The following is a 21,767-nucleotide window of genomic DNA, read 5'->3' as shown; positions in this document are numbered from 1 at the left end:
CAGTGACTTTTGGAATAAAATACCTTTTTGTCCTTTAATGACAGTTTGAGGTGTTTAGGTGAATTTTCTGGCAACCATTATTTTTTTCTTTGCTTATTTTTGCTTTTGTTTCTGAAAGGCGGAGTTCCAGAGAGGCAGAGGCAGAGGCTGAATCACTTCCCCAAATGACTGGGCCAATCTGAAGCCAGGAGCCAGGAGCTTCTTCCAGGTCTCCCATGTGGGTGCAGGGGCCCAAGGACTTGGGCCATCTTCCACTGCTTTCCCAGGCCATAGCAGAGAGCTGGAAAGGAAGTGGAGCATCTGGGACTCGAACTGGCGCCCATATGGGATGCTGGCACTGCAGGTAGTGGCTTTACCCGCTGTGCTACAGTGCCGACCCCTCAACAATTCGTGTGCCTGGGGATCTTCAGAAAGTTCATGGTATTATGTGTTTGGAAAAACTCCGCATGGGTTTCTAAACTTTTTTGTACCCAAAACAACAACAACAACAAACACAAAAACTTACAGTTCCCTCTTTCAACAAACCTTTTGGAGGGCCCATATAGAATTACCTTCTTTGCCCACAACTTGTGGTAACTTGGGCACACACACCCCGTAAGCCAGCCCCCCTCCCCATCATCGCCGGCCGTGTTTGTCTCCAAGGGGCGCTGCCCAAGCTCCACCACGGCTCCCCCGGCCCCGTCCTGCGGGAGGAAGGCCCCATGCTCGGCTCCCAACGAACCGGGGCGCGGGCAATCCCACCCCTGCTCCCACCATCGCCGTGCTGCGGTCCCTTGGGCGCTGCCCGCCCTGCTCGCCTGCATTCCTAGAGGACAGCCCGGGCAAGGAGCCGGGAACACACTGCACCAGAACTAATCCCTGGTGATTCACCGCTCAAAACGTCGACACACTCGGGCTGCCGTGGCCAGCTCTCCGGGCCAAGGACACGTCAGCAGGGTTCCCCCCACCCCAACACACACACACACACACAGCCGGCGGCCAAGAGATACAGCCTCCGGGGAGAGGCAGCGCCGCACTATCTCAAACTAGAGTACTGAGACCGCCTTCAACACAGAGGCGACCAGCAACCTTCGCCTCAGCAGCGTTTCCCTCCCCGGCTTTGCGGGAGCCTGAGCGCCGGGTGTCCCGGCACTACCTAACTTCTACCGCTGGGTGGCAGGAGACGTAGGGTAGGCTTGCGCATGCCCTCTGTGGGACCTCGCGCTTCGCCTCCGCGGCCGCTGTGACGTCGGCACGTGCCAGGGATTATGGGAAATGTGGTTTCTGAGCCTCAGACTTCTCCACGCGCCCCCTGCCTGGGACCGGAACGCGACTTCAGCTCCCGGCAGGCCGGCGGTCGTGGGTGGGGACCCGAGAGAAGGGGGAGGGGCGAGTGGGAGCAAACGGTGGGCGGAGCCGGTGGGAAGGCCGAGCGGGGTGGGCGGGGCTTCGGCCGGCTGAGCCGCCGCTGCCTGCGGTCTAGGGGACCTGAGACGCGGGGCCGGGAGCCGCGAGGATCCCTGAAGGCGGCAGCCGGGTGGGCGGGCGTGTCCGGAGCGGTCGCGCGGGCGTCGGCCTCCGCCCCTCGTCTCCGCACTTCCAGATCCCCTCCCTCTCCGCCGGGACGCCCGAGAGCCCGGCGCGCGGCGGGAGCGCGAGGTGGAGCCGGCGGGGGCGGCCAATGCGAAACTGGCTGGTGCTGCTGTGCCCGTGTGTGCTCGGGGCCGCGCTGCACCTCTGGCTGCGGCTGCGCTCCCCGCCGCCCGCCCGCGCCTCCGGGGCCGGCCCCGCAGGTGAGAGGTCCTGGGACCCGGGCGAGCCGGCGGCCGCGAGGGGCGGGAGGCCCGGCTCCGAGTTGGGTGCCGCGGAGCCCCACCGGGAACTGCTGGAGGGGGCGGAAAGCCACCGCACGCGACGGCCCCCTGCGAGACAAACGGTTCTTTTCATTCTCGGAGCGCTATCACGGGGCAGACTCGAGGGCGGGCTCCGCGTGCCCCCGCCGCCGCTCCTCACCTTCCCGCTCCCCTCACGGGTCCCGCGGCCGGTGCCCGCCGCGGCGAGTCCTTCGGCTGTCCCCCCGGGCCTGGCGGGCGGTGCCCCACTGCCGCCGGGACCAGAACCCCGGGTGCCCTTCAGCCGCCGGCGCCGCTGCCCGCAAGCCCGGGCTGGCAAGTTGGGGTTTTCGTCTCCAAGTTGTGGGTCTTTTTACTCGGTGCAGACTCTGAAGCCGTTAATGCCGTGGGGGGGATGTCTGCGTGTGCGAAAAGGTGGCCAGGTGTTTGCTTTTAAGGAATAGTTTTGCTGCGAGGATAATCTGGTATTCTTTGATGACGATGGAAGTCGGTTAAACAAATCTAGACGTGAAATAGGGCAGGGCTTTTGAGTGGAGTCGTTCCTGGGCGTTCGGTTCCAGTAATGAAATACACATGGAAATCACGCCCATTTGCTTTAAAGCGTAATCTCTGTGGGAGTGAAATCTTTGTTCCTGTAAGGTTCATAGCCTAGAAGAATGCTTTGCCCACAGCAGGTGCCCATTGCACTATTTTATTAGCGGGTTCCACCACCCTGAACGCCAGGTTTTTCTTGTCTTCTTTTTAAGGGCTTGCCCTGGGACATGCAAAGAAACCTTGAAAGCTGTTTTAGAGATGAATAATAGTCATTTTGCTTTTTAAGTGCGCTGGGATATTTTCCTCTTAGCACTTCTCCTCCAAACAGTTGTTTAAACTTTAACGCTATTTAAACTCTAACAGTGTTAAAGTTTAAAAGTCAACATTGAGTATTTGCAATTCAGCAGATGGCTCTATGCCTTAACTTACAAGTAGAGTATTTGGCCAGTTCTCAAAACTGTCTCACTGATAAATGAGATTATATTGGGACTGTTTTTGATAACAGTCTTTTCCTGCTAGACAGACCACTAGCACTTTGAAAAGGCTATTTGTGTGACCTGAATAGAATTAAACACTATTTCATCGAAGTACAGTGTTAGTGCATTCAAGCTGTTTGCAGGTCGGGGCTTTGTTTTTGTAAGCTGACCTAAGAGTGCCATATATATAAAATGCTTGGTAACGTCTGCTGAATTTGTGCCTTATAGATTTTTTTTTTTTTGCATGAGCTCTACTGGAATCTACTTGTAGAACATCCTTTTGATATTTATGACCTTAACTAGTCTTTTGTAGTTCAGTAGAAGACAAAAACCTCACCGCTAAGGTTAAATCTTGAAAGCTTGCCAGACAGTTTCTTAGTTTGAGACAAGTTTTCCCTACTCCCTTAATGTTTGGCTGATGCCTTTATCTGCCATCCAGTTAGACTTGCTGGATTAAGGTAACAAGTAGACCACTTAGAAAAGGACAGGATAATAGAGAAGTGCAGTACTAGCTGTATACGTTAACTATGACTTGAATGGATACTGTGCATCTGGTCAGATAATCTATTTTATTCTGAATTTAACCTGATGAACTCCTTATTTTCCTTTTTTTTCCCTTTTTGTGCTTTGCTTTTTCTTTCCTTTTTTTTTTTTTTTAAGATTATTTAGAAGCAGAGAGAGAATCTTCCATCTACTGGTTCTCTCCCCATATGGCAGCAACAGCCGGAGCTGGGCTGATCCGAAGCCAGGATCGTCTTCCGTGTCTCCCACGTGGATGCAGGGGCCCAAGCACTTAGGCCATCATCTGCTTTCCCAGGCCATTAGCAGAGAGCTGGATCGGAAGTGGCTTTACCCGCTATGCCACAGCGCTGGGCTCCCCTTTTTGTACTTGCAAAAGTAAAATTACTAGAGATATCTTGATTGCTGCAATTTTATCTTTTTTCCTATTTTGCTGTCATGTTTAAATGAAAATATTTGGATATTGTTACATTTTAACCCCACACTTTGAGTAGGAAGAGAAAGCCCAAGATTTTGCAAAGTAGTAGTCTTCCCTTGAGTTGCTATTGTAAGGTTTACTTAGATGTTCTTTTTCTCTTCTGCCTTTGTCTTCAGTTCCATTAAGCCATAGCAGTGTTTTTTGAAAGGGAGATTTACCTCCCGTGAATATTAAAAAAGGTCTTCTGGTTGGAGTTCATTCAGCAGATATTGGAGTACTGCAGTAATCAAGATAAAGTTCCTGCCCTCATGCAGTTTGCAATTTAGAAGGGAAGACTGAGCATAAGGAAATAATTAAAGCTGTCACAAAGAGTAGTGATAAGTATGGTGGAGAAAAGTAAAAGAATAGAAGAGGATAGAGAACGATTGGTGGCTGTCAGGTTGGGGCAGGCTAAGCAGGGACTGAAAGGAAAGGGGTGAGTCCCGTTAGTACCAGGATCAGCAACTTTCCAAATGCAGTGGCTACGTTGAACAGCTGGAACCAGTCAGGAACAACTGGTGAAGAGGAAGCAAGTCTCCTTTTGTGAAATCCCACACACCTTTGGGTGCGAAGACAGGAAAATGGTGGGAAAGGTAGCCGTTGGTCTGGGGAATATGAATATAGAATTTCATTACAACATACTGGTTTGGGGCAGTGCCTCAGCAAGCGTCTTTGATGGTTAATGTAGAAAAATGATGTGAGCAGGGAGGCGTTTGGCATAGTGGTGAAGACACTGCTTGGTACACCTTATTCCAAGTTGGAGTGCCTACACTGAGAGTCCCTTCTCTACTCTGCTGGCTTCCAACTAACATGCACCCTGGAAGGCAGCAGGTGATGGCTCAAGTGGTTGGGTCCTTGCCACCCATGTGGAGACGTGGATTGAGTCTTGCCCAGCGCCTGCTGTTACAGGTGTTTGGGAGTCAACCAGTGGATGGGAAATCTCTGCCCGCCTGCCTTTCAATTATTAATGAAAATGTTTTAAGAAGAAAAGAAAACTGATGTGAAAAAAGAGGATTTCTTTCTAGGATATTTGGAAACAAGGAAACCAAGAGAAAGGAAGAGAACATATCCACTCAAAAATACCTGAATGTCAGGTGTTATGCTTGCAAGGGACTCGCTGTCTGTTGGATGGAAATAGATCTAGGGCAAGTAGGAGGTCAAAGACAAATTGAGCTTGCTTTGCAATTTTGCCCAGGGCTGATTCTTCCAAATTTATCCTTGTATGCTAATTGTGTCTCTGCTTCAGTTTCCTTATTTATAAAATGATGATCTCATAGGATAATTGTGAGGATTCAATTAATAACACACCCAGAACAGGATCTGACCCATAGTAAACACTGCATGACTATTAGGGAGGAATGGTGTTGTGATGGTAGCGGATGCCAATGCTTGATGTGATTCTGGAGGTATCTTCAAGATCGACAAGAGCACACCGTGGTTGTGTGCGTCGTGACTGTCCTCTTCCTTGTCAGTAGATCTGCAGTGGGCGTGCACGTTTTCCTCATTTTCAAGATTTCTGCCTGTTTGGGTTTGATGTCATCTCAGAGCATCTCAGAGTGGAGTTTTGGTCTGATTTTTAACACAGTCTGGGCATGTTTTTGAACAATTAGTTTTGAAGTCAGCCTCCCTTGCACTTTAATGTACTTTGGAATATCCACTCTCATCAGCACTTCACAGGTTGCCAGACTCTCGGATTATATCACATAAGTCTTCAAGCACAGAAGGCGCCGTGCCCCTGGGGAGCTCGCTTGGGCTTGTGAACTGTCCCTGACATGTTGAAGACTTGGTTTACTGCTGTGTCTAGGCCGTCTAGAATGGTGGCTATAGGAGATGGTCAGAAGCTGGAATGAATGAATCAGGAGCATATGAATGAATTGTTCACCTATTAAACATTTGCTTACGTGCCTTGATGGCCATGTTTACATTTTTTTCTTATAAAAGTAAAAAAAGTTCTTTGTAGAAACATTTGAAATTAAAAAAAATCCATCTAAAGCACATTCATATAATGTTTTGAGGAAATTAATGTTCTTAAAATGTGATTGATGTACAGTAAATGCATGTCATTGTCAGCTTGGTGTGTTTTCATGCACCCAGCTAATCAGCACCCAGATTGAAGAGAAAGCTGCCGGTGCCCAGAAGCTCCCTCACGCTCCCTTTTCTCACTGCCAGGGGTGGTAACCGTCCTGCTCTCCAACAGAGGCTTGCCTTTTGTACTTCATACAAAGGGAACCAGACAGTGTGTGCATCATCCTTATAGCCTGTTTCTCCGACTTAATTTGGTGTAGAGTAATATTTAATGATGTGCTTCCAACATCATTTTAATGGCTGCATAGTTGTCTATCATGTAAATGCACCATAAGTTATTTAACTGGTGTAATTGTCTTGTGCATTGATGTAGCCTACAATTTTTCAGTGTTAATACGGAACACTGTGGTAAGTAGAGGGCCTTAAGTTCATCACGGATTATTTCTTTAAAGTAGGTCCTCAGATACTGACTTGTTGGAAAAAGATACCATTCTAGGGTATTTGATGTATATTGACAAATTGCAGAAGATTGTACCACATTACGTTTCTGCCAGCAATGAAGCTGTTTTTGAAATCACTATCAACATTTCCTTAATGTACCTATCATTTGGTTATTATCTTTTTAAAAAAAGATTTATTTATTTATTTATTTGAAAGGCAGAGTTACAGAGAGGCAAAGGCAGAACAAGCGAGAGAGGTCTTCCACCCACTGGTTCACTCCCCAACTGGCTGCAACAACCAGAGCTGAGTCGATCCAAAGCCAGGAGCCAGGAGTCGCCTCTGGATCTCCCACTCGGGTGCAGGGGCCCAAGGACTTAGGCCATTTTCTACTGCTTTCTCAGGCCATAGCAGAGAGCTGGATCAGAAGTGGAGCAGCCAGAACTCAAACCGGTGCCCAGTTGGAATGCCAGCACTGCAGGCAGCAGCTTTACCCGCTACGCCACAGTGCCTGCCCGGTTATTATCACTTAAAGAGACATTTGTCAGTTTGAATGTAGGAGAAAATTGATACCTTACTGCTAATATAGATTTGATTCCTAGTGAAGTTGAACATTTTTGCGTAGTTTTGTTGACTGTATACATACATATGTATATATATACACACACATATCTTTCTTTTGTGAACTGCTTTGTCCTTTTGTCTCATGTTTGCTTTTTTTTTTTTTTTTTTAGCCCCTTCCTTTTTCCTGTTTCCAGACACCAGCATCAAACTAGGTACCTTACCCTTACAAAGGGTAAGGGAAGTATAGACCCAAATTGTTAAGGGGGTCTAGAAACTTCCACAGGCATTTATTAAGGATCCACTTTGGGTTTTATACTGTGTAACATAGACGTCGGGCGTCTGCTGGGCCGATTTATATTGATGGTTTGTGGTAGAAGAATGTTTTCTCTGCAGTCTGACCTTAGTATGTCTGGAAGTATTATTTCTCTGAAAGGCCTTGTACCTCTCTGCGAGAAAAAGAGAAATGCATAGAAAGAGAAGCAGAACAGAAGCCGCTTAGACCTGGATTAGAAGCAGGGAAGACTGACAGTGGCAGAGGTGGAAGAAGATCAAAAAGTAGTTTACATCTGTAATCCAAGGGATTTTCACATGCCACATGGTTCTCTTTGTATTTATTTGCTTACTTATTTTTAGAAGAATCTTACTTGGCAGTAAGATGGAGAAATTGGGGAGAAACCAGTTAAGATACTCTTGTGCTAGTCCAGATGAATGCTAACAGTCTGAACTGAAGCAGTAGCTAAAATTAATGGTGGAAAAGGGATCGATTTGAGAAATTTTCATGGAGATTTTGAATCATCAAGAAAAGGGTAAATTGTGTACCATGCAGTCTATTTCTAAATGATTTCATTATTCATCAAAAAGATAAATATTTGGCATTAAGAAGGATGTTTCAGTGTTTTTGAAAATTTGTTCAACTTTATTTTCTTTTTAAAGTTTTATTTATTTGAGAGGCAAACAGAGAGTGTTCCCACCAGCTGATTCACTGCCCAGGTTCCTTGCAACAGCTGGGGCCAGGTAGGGCTGAAGCCAGGATCACCATCCAGGGCTCCTGTGTAGGTGGCAGGAACCCAATCACTTGAGCATCACCGCTGCCTCCTGGAATCTACACTGACCAGAACCTCGTGTCGGGAGCTGGAGCTCAGAATTGAACCCAGGCACTCTGATGTGGGACAGGGGGGTCTTCGTCACTAGGCTAATAGCCCAACCCTCCTACCTTGTTTTCTGATTATAAATAAATGCGGCGTTTAGGGTAAATGTAATTTTTGTCTTTTTGTAGCTTTTAATCTATTTCTTTTTAAAATTTATTTGAAAAGCAGAGTGACAGAGAGATGAAGAGAGATCTTTTATCTGCTGGTTCACTCCCAAAAGGGCTGCAACAGCCAGGTCTGGGCCAAGCCAAAGGAACTCCATCGGGGTCTCCAACTTGGGTGATGGGGCTGCCTTCCTAGGCACATTGGCAGGAAGCTGAATCAGAACTGTGAGTGCCAGGACTCCAGGCACCCTATATGTGGGCACCACAAGCTGCAGCTTAATCGTTTGTGCCACAGGGCCGGCCCCAGCTTTTAATCTTTTGAGAAGGCATTTTGAAGATGTAATAGAGTATCTAAACGAATGGGACCAGTGTGATGGTGCAGCAGGTTAAGCTGCCACCTCTAATGCTGGCATCCCACGTGAGCGCCTCTTCAAGTCCTGGCTGCTCCACTTCTGATCTGGCTCTCTGCTGATGCATCTGGAAGGACAGTAGAAGAGTGCTCAGGCCCCTGCCACTCATGTCGGGTACCTGGATGGAGTTTCAAGCTCCTGGCTGCGGCCTGGCTATTGTGGCGCTTTGGGAAGTGAGTCAATGAGTCTCTCACTCTGTCTCTTTAACTCTACCTTTGAGATAAATAAATCTTTTAGAAGGGGAGAGGGGCTTCTGTATCTGTTTTCTCTGATTAAGAAACGGAGGCTAAAGGTTTTAATAACTTCCTCCTGAGGAGCATGCTGATGCGGAACCGTGTTGGAAATGCTGCTGACTGTATTCGCCTCTCTCCTGTCACTGGAATGCACCTATTTCTGTGTTAAAAAATTAGGGAGGGACATGTCATTATCAGTTTTATGTTAGTATCTAAATTCTCCAAAGTCAGGCTCATTTAGAGTTTCAGCAATAGATACAGCTTTCATTAGTTATGTGTCTGAGAAAAAATGTTGCTGGGCCATGAATTCAAACAAAATGAGTAAGCTGACCATCATCAGTGATCCGCTTATCACTAATTGACCACTTGACCTGCTGTTAGTGATAAAGAGATCAGATAAGCTACATTAGTCAGATAAGCTACATTAAGCTGTATAGCTATAGCGTAGAACAGTGATGAAGACTGGAGTTAATTTGCCTGGGATTAGATCTCAGCCCAGCCATTTACTAGCTCTTCAGCTTAGGACAAGTTATGAATTCCGTGTGCCTGTTTCATTTGTTCGATAAATAGCTCCTTCACAGGGCTTTGAGCCTTGTTATACTGTATATGTAATACTTAGCACACATTAAGTGTTCAATAAATAGGTATTAAGCTTAACCATGAAAATTTAGATTTACATTAAAGATTAATTCAACTTGTAAAAGAACTCATTTTGGTACAAGACTCACAGTTGGATGAAATAACATAACTCTATACAACTTCGAATTAAAATATATCTATGAGGCCAGCGCCGCGGCTCACTAGGCTAATCCTCCGCCTTGCGGCGCCGGCACACCGGGTTCTAGTCCTGGTCGGGGCGCCGGATTCTGTCCCGGTTGCCCCTCTTCCAGGCCAGCTCTCTGCTGTGACCAGGGAGTGCAGTGGAGGATGACCCAAGTGCTTGAGCCCTGCACCCCATGGGAGACCAGGATAAGTACCTGGCTCCTGCCATCAGATCAGTGCGGTGCGCCAGCTGCAGCGCTCCAGCCATGGCGGCCATTGGAGGGTGAACCAACGGCAAAGGAAGACCTTTCTCTCTGTCTCTCTCACTGTCCACTCTGCCTGTCAAAAATATATATATATGATAGAAAATAATATCTATGCAAAAATTCCTGTGTTCCTGTTGTTATAAAGTAATCTTTTAAAATTATCCTAGTGTAAGACTCTGTTCCCTGATTTTGTTAATTTTAATTGGTCCTTTGAAAACATAGCAACCTGTTTTTGTTATGTATTAGACTGACTACCTAGATCCTGTGTCATATAAAAACATTGCAGCTAATGTAGTAAAGATCTCGGGCCTTCAATAATTTATTTTTGGAGATATTTTGGATCATTTCCTACTACTAAAGAAAGATGAAATGGATTTCTCATCAGAGCCATATATAATTATGTAGCTCTCAAGCCTTAAAAATGGTGATGAGAAACAAGGACAAACGATCTTTCTGTTTTCTTTCTAAGGACAAGTTTTAGAAATTGAAATGTAATCCTACCCATTGGAGCTTATGGCAGTAAAAAATTGAGCCATTCACATGACTTGTTACTTGATTTTTTTGTTTTGTTGCTAAGAATGTTGCTTCTCTTCCTTCATTCTTTAGAATATTTAGTAGGTAATACAAGGTTTGCAGGCCGTAGAGTTTTTGACATAAATAAAGTCCTGATACTTCCCAGTAAAGAGGTCCTACAGCTTCATCCTCTAAGCTTAGTAATGAACACTAATGTAGGACCTCATCTTTCATACCACGTTTTTTTGTAATTGTTAATTGCTAATTTGTAATTGTTAATTTGGCCTTATACCAAACTAGAATCTTTATTCACATGATCTCATTTAATGTTTACAAGAGCTTTGTGAGAAGTATTATAACTTATTTTGTAGTTGCCAAGATTCTGTGGGCTAATGGACTGTTACTACCTACAATTCTATTTATGTCACATTACCTTTTTTTTTTTTTTTTTTTTTTTTAAAACAGGTAGAGTGGACAGTGAGAGAGAGAGACAGAGAGAAAGGTCTTCCTTTGCCGTTGGTTCACCCTCCAATGGCCACCACAGTCAGCGTGCTGTGGCCGGCGCACCGCACTGATCCGAAGGCAGGAGCCAGGTGCTTCTCCTGGTCTCCCATGGGGTGCAGGGCCCAAGTACTTGGGCCATCCTCCACTGCACTCCGTGGCCACAGCAGAGAGCTGGCCTGGAAGAGGGGCAACCGGGACAGAATCCGGCGCCCCAACTGGGACTAGAACCCGGTGTGCCGGCGACACTAGGCAGAGGATTAGCCTATTGAGCCGCGGCGCCGGCCACATTACCTTTTGAAACTGATTATTATCATGAATGTCTTATTTTGAAGAACTTACATAGTTATGTGAGCACAAATACATACAAATGCATGGAAGACTAAAAGACTACACCAAAATGTAATAGTGGTTATATCTGGATGATAGGTTTATGAGTGTTTAATTAAAAAAATTTATTTGAGAGCAGAGCATCCTCTGCTAGTCCACTCCCCAAATGCCCACAACAGCTAAAGCTGGGTCAGGCCAAAGCCAGGAGCTGGAAACTAAATTTAGGTCTCCCAAACAGGTGGCAGGAAACCAAACACTTGAGCCATCACCTGTTGCCTCCCAGGTTACAAGTTGGCAGGAAGCTGGAATTGGGAATACAGCTGGGGCAGAAACCCAGATATTCCCATATGGAGATATGGGTGTCCTAACTAGTGGCTTTAAAATTTTTATTTATTAGAGCAAGCTCTCATTTGTTGGTTTACTGCCCAAATACCCTCAATAGCTGGGGCTGTGCCAGGCCAACGCTGAAAGCTGGAAACTCAATCCAGGTCTCCTTCCTGGGTGGCAGGGATCAAACTACTTCAACCATTATCATTGCCTCCCAGGGTCTGCATAAGCAGGAAGCTAGAATTGGGAGCAGAGCCAGGATTTGAACTGACATGGTATGCCAGTGGTCTCAACCAATGTCTTAACTGCCAGACCAAAGGCCAGTGTTGTGGTACAGTGGGTGAAGCTGCTGCCTGCAATGCTAGGAACTCATATGGGTGCTGGTTTGTGTCCTGGCTGCTCCACTTCAATCTAGCTACCTGCTAATGGCCTGGAAAAAGCAGTGGAAGATGGCTCAAATGTTTGGGCCTCTGTGCCTACATGGAAGAGCTGGAAAAAGCTTCTGGCTCCTGGCTTCGGCCTGGCCCCAGCCCTGGCAGTTGTGGCCATCTGGGAAATAGACCAGGGGGTGAAAGAGCACACGCTTGCTCACTTTCTCTCTCTCCCACTCTCTGTAACTCTGACATTCAAATAAATAAATCTTTAAAATAATAATTAAAATAACCTGCTGGCAAAATGCTAAACCTTACTCATAACTGGCATCTTATTTGCTAGATCAAATACATCCTCTGGGTTTATGGGTGATGAAATTATTTTTGTTACCTAGAAACCTTTTATTTAAGGTATACAGACTTCATGCATTTCATATATACAAAGTTAGGAACATAGTGATTCTTCCCACCCTACCCTCCCTCCTGCCTGCAGTCCCACCCTTCTTCCTCCTCCCTCTTCTATTATTTTTTACCAAGATCTATTTTCAATTAACTTTATACACATAAGATTAATCCTACACTAAGTAAAGAGTTAACAAATAGTATGAAAAAAATTTCAACAATGGAGACAAGGGCTGTTCAAAATCATGGCATCTCAGTGTCAATTTTACTTCTATAGATTACTTTTAGCTCTATTAGTTACCACAGATAGGAAAAACATATTTGTCTTTTTGGGACTGGCTTATTTCACTAAGTATAATGGTTTCCAGTTGCATCCATTTTGTGCAAATGACAAGATTGCATTTTTTAAACTGCTGTGTAATGTTCCATGGGTCCATATCCCATAATTTCTTTATCCAGTATTCAGTTGATGGACATCTGGGTTGATTCCATATCTTAAATATTGTTAATTGTGCTGCAGTAAACATGGGGCTACAGATAACTCTTTCATCTACTGATTTCATTTTCTCTGGGTAAATTCCCAAGAGTGGGATGGCTGGGTCATATGGTAGATCTGTATTCAGATTTCTGAGGTATCTCCATATTATCTTCTACAGTAGTTATATCAGTTTACATTTCCCCCACATCCATGGCAGCATTTGTTGATTTCTCTATGAAAGCCATTCTAACTGGGATGAGGTGAAACCTCACTGTGGTTTTGATTTGCATTTCCCTGATGGCTGGTGATCCTGAGCATTTTTTCATGTGTCTGTTGGCCATTTGAATTTCCTCTTTTGAAAAATGCCTGTTAGAGTTCTTTTCCCATTTCTTAACTGGGTTCTTTGTTTTGTGGTTGTTGAGTTTCTTGAGGTCTTACAGATTCTGGATATTAATCTTTTATCAGTTGCATAATTTGCTGATATTTTCTCCCATTCTGTCAGTTGCCTGTTCACTTTGCTGAGTGTTTCTTTTGCAGTTCAGAATCTTCTCAGTTCAATGTAATCCCATTTGTCAATTTGGCTTTGATTGCCTGTGTCTCTGGTGTCTTTTCCAAAAAGTCTTTGCCTATGCCATTGTCTTGTAGGGTTCCTCAATGTTCTCTAATAATTTGATGGTATCAGGTTGTAGATTTAGGTATTTGATCCATTTTGAGTTGATTTTTGTATAACATGTGAAATAGGGGTCTTGCTTCATACTTCTGTATGTGGAGATCCAGTTTTCCCAGAACTATTTGTTGAAGACACTTCTTGTTCCAGGGACTCATTTTAGCTCCTTTGTCAAAGTTGGATATAGAGGCATGGGTTGATTTCTGGAGTTTCTATTCTGTTCCATTGGTCTACTCATCTATTTTTTGCCAGTACTAGGTTGTTTTGATTATAACTGCCCTATATATGTCTTGAAATCTGGTATTGTGATGCCTTTTTGTTGTATAAAATTGCTTTAGCTATTTGGAATCTCCTGTGTTTCCATATGAATTTTAGTATATTTTTTCCTAGATTTGAGAAGAATGTCCTTGGTATTTTGATTGGAATCAAATTGTATATTGCTTTCAGTAGTATGGACATTTTGATGCTATGGATTCTTCTAATTCATGAACATGGAAGGTTTTTCCATTTTTTTGGTATCTATCTTCTGTTTCTTTAATGTTTTGTAATTTTCATTATAGAGATCTTTGAAGTCCTTGGTTAAATTTATTCCAAGGTATTTAATATTTTTTTTGTAGCTATTGTGAGTGAAATTGATCTTAGAAGTTCTTTCTCAAGGCTAGCTCTGTGGCACAGTGGGTTAAAGCCCTGACCTGAAGCGCCAGCATCCCATATAGGCAGTGGTTCGAGTCCTGGCTGCTCTTCTTCCAATCCAGTTCTCTGCTATGGCCTAGGAAGGTAGAAGAAGAGTCCTTGGGCCCCTGCACTTGCGTGGGAGACCCGGAAGAAGCTCCTGGTTTGGATTGGTGCAACTTCAGCCATTGCAGCCATTTGGAGAGTGAACCAGCAGATAGAAGACCTCTCTCTTTCTCTCTCTTTGGCTCTACCTCTCTCTGTGACTCTTTCAAATAAATAAAATAAATCATAAAAAAATAGTTGTTTTTCAGCTGTAGCATTGTCTGTATATACAAAGGCTGTTGATTTTTGTGCTTTAATTTTATATCCTGCCCCTTTACCAAACTCGTTTATGAATTCCAATAGTCTCTTAGTAGAGTCTTTTAGATCCCCTATATATAAAATCATGTCATCTGCAAATTGGGATAGTTTGACTTCCTCCTTCCCAATTTGTATCCCTTTGATTTTTTTTTTTTTTTTTTTTGTTTCCTAATGACTCTGACTAAAACTTCCAGGACTATGTGAATAGTAATGGTGAGAGTGGACATCCTTGTCTGGCTCTGGATCTCAGTGGGAGTGCTTCCAACTTTTAAAATTTTTTCTTTGTGTTTTCTGTAAACCTAAGCCCATTATAACAGACTTTCTTTAATGTTACATATTGAGGTTACTGAGGTGTGACCTATTTCTAATTTATTTTTGCTTATTTCTAGATCAATCAGCTTTATTACCTCAGTGGACATCTAGTCACTATGATGTGGTAGTTGGAGTGTTATCTGCTCGCAATAACCATGAACTTCGAAATGTGATAAGAAGCACCTGGCTGAAGCATGTGCTGCAGCATCCAACATTAAGTCAACGGTATGTTTTCTGAGTTATTCCTATGTCTGGTTTGCTGAAACAAGAACTTTAAAAAAAAAAAAAAAGATTGATTGATTTATTTGAAAGTAGTGTTAGAGAAAGTAGTTACACAGAGAGATTTTCCAACCGCTGGTTCACTCCCCAAACAGCTGCAACAGCTAGGGCTGTGCCAGGCCAAAGCCAGAAGCTTCTTCCAGGTTTTCCACATGAGTGCAGGGACCCAGGGACTTGAATCATCTTCCACTGCTTTCCCAAGCACATTGGCAGGGAGCTGGATTGTAAGTGGAGCATCTGGGACTCAAACCTGTGCCCACATAGGATGCCAGCACTGCAGGCTGCGGTTAACCCTCTGTGCCACAGCGCCAGCCCTAAAAACCTTATTTTGAATAATCAGAAATGTAAATCAGGTAAGTGGTCTCTTCCTGGGAGATGTAGCTATTTAATTTTTGCTTTTTTTTTTCTGTAGAATTGAGCCCCAAAAGTAAATTTAGCCAAAAATTTAAACTAAGAGATGTGGCCCCATTGGAGAACAGTGAGCTTACCAGTTGGCATACCTAGTGTTTATGGATAATTGAATGTGGGGTTTTTTGGTTTGCTTCTTTATTATTTTTTAAAGATTTATTTGAGAGGTAGAGGCATAGAGAGAGAGAGGAAGGGAGAGGTCTTCCATTACTCTCCAAATGGCCACAACAGCCGAAGCTGGGCCAATCCAGAGTCAGGAGCCTGGAGCTTTTTCCAGGTCTCCCGTGCAGGTGCAGGGGCCCAAGCACTTGGGCCACCTTCTACTGCTTTCCCAGACCATAGCAGAGAGCTGGGTCAGAAGTGGAGCAAGCCAGGACTCAAGCTAGTGCCCATATGGGATGCCGGCACCACAGGCGATGCCTTACCCATTACTCCAAAGCATCAGCCTCTAGAATAGCAATTCTTAAGAGGTTGTGTTCCCAAAGAGTTCACTGCTTAGACACACATTTGTAACTGCAATGTGCTTTTCACTAATTTTCTCAGAAACTTACCTTTGTTTTTTCCAGTTTTACCATGCTTTTCACAGAGCTTGGTTTTTTATGTGTTTTGCGGTGTCTTCTGCTGGTGTGATCTGCATTGTGTGTGATATGCCATGCTCTTCTCCCTGACTGCCCTTCCAGAACAGCTTCAGTAGCCCCTGTCCTGCTGACGTTAAATGGCTCAGTTGTTGGTTAGGATCGAAAGGCCTGACGTTCCCAGAGAGACCAGCCTCTGGAGATTTGGTGGTGAGGGATTGGGGAAGAGCAGCATGGGAAGTTGGACTTGCGGTTACAGGAAGACCCTTAGGTGATAAGTAGAGAAAGTAGTGTTGGGGCTTTATCACACTGGCATTTTTGTGACTGAGTTGCTATATAAATGAACTGCAGTTGTAAATTTTCTTCTCACCAGTAGTAAACATTTATAGATTTTTCTCTCTTATTTCTTTAGTTCATGATCGCAATGATAATAGAAGCTAGTATTAAGCAATTGAAAGCCTTTGTCACTACTATCAGAACTACCTCCAAAATCACACTTCTTTCTTTCTCAGAAAGTGACTCCTCTCTTTGCCTGTTGCTGGGACCAAAAACCCCAGTGCTACATCAGGACGTCTTCCTGATGCCACCTGTAGGTCTTGCCCAGAACTGGACTTCCTCTTTCCACCTTTGCTACACAGTCCTGATGTAGGCCACCATCATCTCTCACCTGGATTTTTGCTGAAGCACCGTTATCTGACCTTCCTGCTTCTACCTTTGGACCCCGCCCCTGCACTGCCTCCAGTGTTCTATTTAGAAGAGCAGCCAAGGTGATCCTTTTGAAATTAGTCAAATTATGTTAATTAGCTTTTTTTTTTTGACAAGCAGAGTTAGACAGTGAGAGAGAGAGACAGAAAGGTCTTCCTTCCATTGGTTCACCCCCCCAAATGGCTGCCACGGCTGGCGCTGCGCCAATCCGAAGCCAGGAGCCAGGTGCTTCCTCCTGGTCTCCCATGCAGGTGTGGGGCCCAAGCATGGGCCATCCTCCACTGCCCTCCCGGGCCACAGCAGAGAGAGGGACTGGAAGAGGAACAACTGTGACAGAATCCGGCGCTCCAACTGGGACTAGAACCCGGAATACTGGTGCCGCAGGCGGTGGATTAACCTAGTGAGCCAGGGCACCGGCCTGTTAATTAGCTTTTCATACTTCTCCATTGACTTGCCTTTCTTTGTGGGCGTGAAATCCCACGTCTCTTCTGGTCTTTGACCTTGTCCTTGTCTACTTCCCCTATACTGGCTACCTCGCTGTGCTTCAGTGCACTGTCCATGTGCCTCCTCAGGGCCTTTGCTCCTGCTGTTCCGCCTGCCTGTACCATCTTCCACCAAGTGTTCCAGGGCTCGCTTCCTTTCAGTCTCTGCTGTGATGTCACGCTAACGGAAAACCCCCTGTTAAATCCTTTTCTGTGTCTGTCGTCTCTGACTTGGCTTGATTTTTCTTTACAACTCCACCAACTGGCATGTTTGTTATGTTTAGCTGTATGTTTATAAATTGTTTGTCTTTCCCCATGAGAAAGTAGGATTCACAAGCAATAGGGCTTTCAGCTTTTTGGATGTATGAGAGGTCCTCAGGAGGGCGGTGGAAAGTGCCTATTATAAAAAAAACTGCATGGATTTCTCTTCGTTTAAAACTCACCTTTTTATTTCATTTTCTGTGAACTTTTAAAATATTCCCAGTACCTAGAGGCTAGCTTCACACAGAGTAAGGCAATTGACTCAGAATTAAAATTAATGAGGAAAATTCACATTAGGCATTCACCAGTAATTTATTTGCCATTATAGCAGTCTTGTGTTAATTTAAATTTAGTAAGTGTGGTGGTTTCTTTTATAAAAATGATGGACTATGTATAAAAACAGATAAAACCAAAAATGAGTTGCTGGAGCAGAGTAATATTCAGGATTGAAGTAAGAAGAAAAACAAACTTGGTACATATATTTGATAATGTAGTTGGCAAATTTATTTCTGTTTATACTTTTATTCCAAATGCTGGTTTATTTTATAAAAGATATGCTGCTTTTTTTGGCCACTATCAGAAGAAAGCACATTTCTGTGGTTCTGGCACACTCTCAAGTCTTACACTGCTCTGAGGAGCCAAACTCAACATATATTTCAAAGAAACTTATTTAATTCTAAGCCTTTGCAATAAAACCATAATTTGTCAGTTTAACATATTCATTAAGTATCCGCTGCAGATAGGTAGTGTAATATGTGTGGCAGAATACAAAGATAGATAGGTACACCCTGAGTGTTTAAGGGGGCTTGAAGTTTAGTAGGAGGAAATGGATGTGATAGTGTAAGAAGATGTACAGATACAAAATAGCATGGGTGTTTGGGAAACTCCCAGCAGCTGTGTGTATCTAGAGCACAGGGATTACCCTTGTGTAGATAAGTGACAGAGCATGTGCCAGCGAAGATGGAGGGGCAGAGGAGGATTATAGCAGAGGTGGGAACGTCCGGCTCACAGGCCGCTTAAGGACCTCACAGTTATTTTGTCTGTCCCTGCCAAGACAACCACAAGCAGGAATCAAAATTCAGTAAATCTATAGCAGGCTAGTGTTTAAGTTGACAACTTTGTATGCCCCGAAAATGATGTGATAAATATCCAAATGGCTCTTGGCAGAAAAAAAGGTTCCCCACCTGTGAAAGAGAGGGGGCCAGGCATAGGAGAGATGGGCAGTGACCAGACTGTGCAGAAAGTGTGCTGAAAGGCAAGGCCTTTTCGGACCAGGACCCATGAGGGGTTGAATGAAGATAGTGACCTCGGGCCCGGCATTGTGGCGCAGAAGATAAGCCTCCGCCTGTGGTGCCAGCCTCCTGTGTGAGCACCGATTTGAGTCATGGCTGCTCCACTACTGATCCAGGTCCACGCTAATAGCCTGGGAAAGCAACAGAAGATGGCCCAAGTGCTATGGCCCCAGCATCCATGTGGGAGACCTGGAAGAATTTCCTGGATCCTGGCTTTGGGTCATCCCAGCTCCAGCCATTGTGGCCATTTGGGGAATGAACTAGCAGATGAAGACCTACCTCTCTTTGTAACTCTGCCTCTTAAATAAATAAATAAATCTTTAAAAAAAAAAACTTTAAAAAAAAGATAGGGACCTATCAGAGAATTAAGATCATTGAATGTAGAAAGAGAAGGAGTTAGGGTGTCTGCTAGCTTCCTGCCTGCAACACCAGCATCCCTTATAGGTGCCGGTTTGAGACCTGACTAGTCGCTCCATTTCTGATCCAGCTCTCTGCTAATGCACCTGGGAAAGCAGCAGAGGGTGGCCTAAGTGCTTGGGCCCCTGCACCCATGTAGGAGACCCAGAAGAAGCTCCTGGCTTCAGCCTGGCCCTGCCCTGGCAATTGTGGCCATCTGGGGAGTGAACTAGCAGAAGGAAGATCTCTCTTTCTGTCTCTCCCTCTCTCTCTGTAACTCTGCCTTTCAAATAAAATAAGTAAGTAAAAAAATCTTTTAAAAAACAGGTACTAGATAAGAAGAGCAGGTTTCACAGGGAAGCAGCTCTGTTGTGGTGATATTGACTTTGAGGACCCATAGGCAGTGGTGTACTGGTAAATGCTTATTTACTGGAAAAAAGTGCCTCTGCGTGTACATACATGTTTACTATAACTTTTATTGGTATAAATACATATATCATAATTGACAAGCAATAACATAAATCTCTTTATTTTAAATTCCTTGTAGCTGGTTGATGATGCTCATAAAATATTTTTTTTTGACAGGCAGAGTGGATAGTGAGAGACAGAGAGAAAGGTCTTCCTTTTGCCATTGGTTCACCCTCCAATGGCCGCTGCGGCCAGCGCATCGCGCTGATCCGAAGCCAGGAGCCAGATGCCTCTCCTGGTTTCCATGCAGGTGCAGGGCCCTCATGGGTGCACTCATAGGCCACAGCAGAGAGCTGGCCTGGAAGAGGGGCAACCGGGACTAGAACCTGGTGTGCCGGCGCCGCGAGGTGGAGGATTAGCCTAGTGAGCCACGGCGCCAGCCCGCTCATAAAATATTTTTTTAAATATCTGTAATCAGCATATAGTAGCAATTTTAAAAAGGCATGTAGTTCTGACATATTTCCTTTAAGTTAAAGAGGAAGACTGAAGTGACAACTTATGTGTGTTAGAATTTTACTCTTAGTACCTTCCCAAGTGGGGCTTCAGCACAGTCTGGGTCCCAGAGGTGAAGATGCCTAATAGGTGTGTGATTCTTTACTTAGAAGGTGGGTACCAGAGCATCTAATTCAGGACTCATTCCCAGTCTAGTTGAAGTCCTGGGAATAAATACATTGTCCAGAGAGAGGGGGTGAAAAGAATGAGTAGATGAGAAGAGACGCAAGGACAAGGCCATGACAAGTAGCCGTCCTCAGTCCAGCCTTCTCAACCTGGGAAAGAAGAACCAGTGAAGCCAACTGAGCAGGGCCGTGGGAGAAGGGCAGAGATGGGCAGTGTTGAGCCGTAGGGAAGTCAGGGAGGTGAGTGTGGAAGGGTGCTGACTGCGCAGCAACATCTGCAATGCGGTAGCTCAGTGAAACGTGGGTCCTGCAGCTGAAATTCCTGTTTCATAAAACGTGGGTGGGAAGTGAGAAACTACAGGCTGCAATTGTAGTTCATTCTTACAGACCTCAGTGTAAAGCAGCAAGGATGGTAGGTTAATAGAATTCAATGTCTTGGGGCTGGCATTGTGGTACAGCAGGTTAACGCCCTGGCCTGAAGCGCCAGCATCCCATATGGGTGCTGGTTCGAAACCTGGCTGCTCCACTTCCAGTCCAGCTCTCTGCTATGGCCTGGGAAAGCAGTAGAAGATGGCCAAGTCCTTGGGCCCCTGCACCTGCGTAGGAGACCCGGAAGAAGCTCCTGAATCCTGGCTTCGGATGGGCGTAGCTCTAGCCAACTGGGGAGTGAACCAGAGGAAGGAAGACCTCTCTCTCTCTCTCTCTCTCTGCCCCACCCCCCGTGTAACTCTGACTTTCAAGTAAATAAATAAATATTAAAAAAAAAAAAAATTCAATGTCAGGACTTCATCAGGTCTATAATGGGAAGGGTTATGGGGTAACCAGTAAAGTGAGGTCTAGGAGAGGAGGGGACATCCTCTTGGGTAGAAAGATTAATCTTGAACAAAAGGAATACCTCCTGAAATAGAAAAATGCAAGAAAGAGAATTTCAGACTTAGATAGGTTTTCGAGAAGCCTTTACTCCTGTAGTTTGATTTCAAATGGTCCGACCACTGGCTGTAGCCAGGCCGAATATATTTATGCTGGTTTTCACAGTGTTGCAATAAAGGTCTCACGCACAAGTCACTTGGTAGTTAGCAGCTTTAATTTGCTTATTCCCCCTTTTTGCTAGACTAGAAGAATAAAGGTAGAGAATTAATCTTCATAAATGCTTGTGTCTCCGAGTAAAAGCTCTGAAATGGGTGTGAAGATCAGTAACTGATGTTTAACGCCACCGCATCTCTCAGTGTGCTTGTGAAGTTCATAATAGGTGCTCGTGGCTGTGAAGTGCCTGTGGAAGACAGGGAGGATCCTTACTCCTGTAAACTGCTCAACATCAGCAATCCAGGTATGTCAGCTTCTTCCTAAGATTGCCAACTACAAGTTTGATGTTGGCAGAAGATGCTAAGTTTAATAGTACAGAGTCTTTTTTAGTAGACTGAATATCTTTTATTAACATTTATGTATCATCCTTTTTGACAGATTAATCACTCAGGACTTCTGTAGGAATTCTTTGCAGATACAGACTTTTGGGATCCAAGAGAAGTTTTTTGTTTTGTTTTGTTTTGTTTTGATTTATGTATTATTTGAAAGGCAGAGTT

The 21,767-nt window shown here is 44.7% G+C and overlaps 1 protein-coding gene across 2 annotated transcripts in view; it reads left to right on the top strand.

Moving 5' to 3' along the window:
• The first annotated feature begins 963 nt into the window (after positions 1-963).
• B3GALNT2 (beta-1,3-N-acetylgalactosaminyltransferase 2) overlaps positions 964-21,767 on the top strand; it is a 68,487-nt gene continuing 47,683 nt past the window's right edge. Inside the window, exons 1-3 of one of the 2 annotated variants that reach the window (XM_017347726.4) lie at positions 964-1,342; positions 14,782-14,929; positions 21,414-21,514. In XM_017347726.4, coding sequence (XP_017203215.2) covers positions 1,255-1,342; positions 14,782-14,929; positions 21,414-21,514 — 337 coding nt within the window. In that variant the 5' untranslated portion in view covers positions 964-1,254. Of the gene's footprint in view, positions 1,343-1,434; positions 1,773-14,781; positions 14,930-21,413; positions 21,515-21,767 lie in introns of those variants that run through there. The other variant, XM_002717323.6, reaches the window with a different exon arrangement.

The sequence above is a fragment of the Oryctolagus cuniculus genome, chromosome 13 (genome assembly GCF_051225735.1).
Source record: "Oryctolagus cuniculus isolate XC-2025 breed Fujian yellow rabbit chromosome 13, ASM5122573v1, whole genome shotgun sequence".
Taxonomy (NCBI): Eukaryota; Metazoa; Chordata; class Mammalia; order Lagomorpha; family Leporidae; genus Oryctolagus; species Oryctolagus cuniculus.
This window is presented reverse-complemented; position numbering and strand designations above follow the sequence as displayed.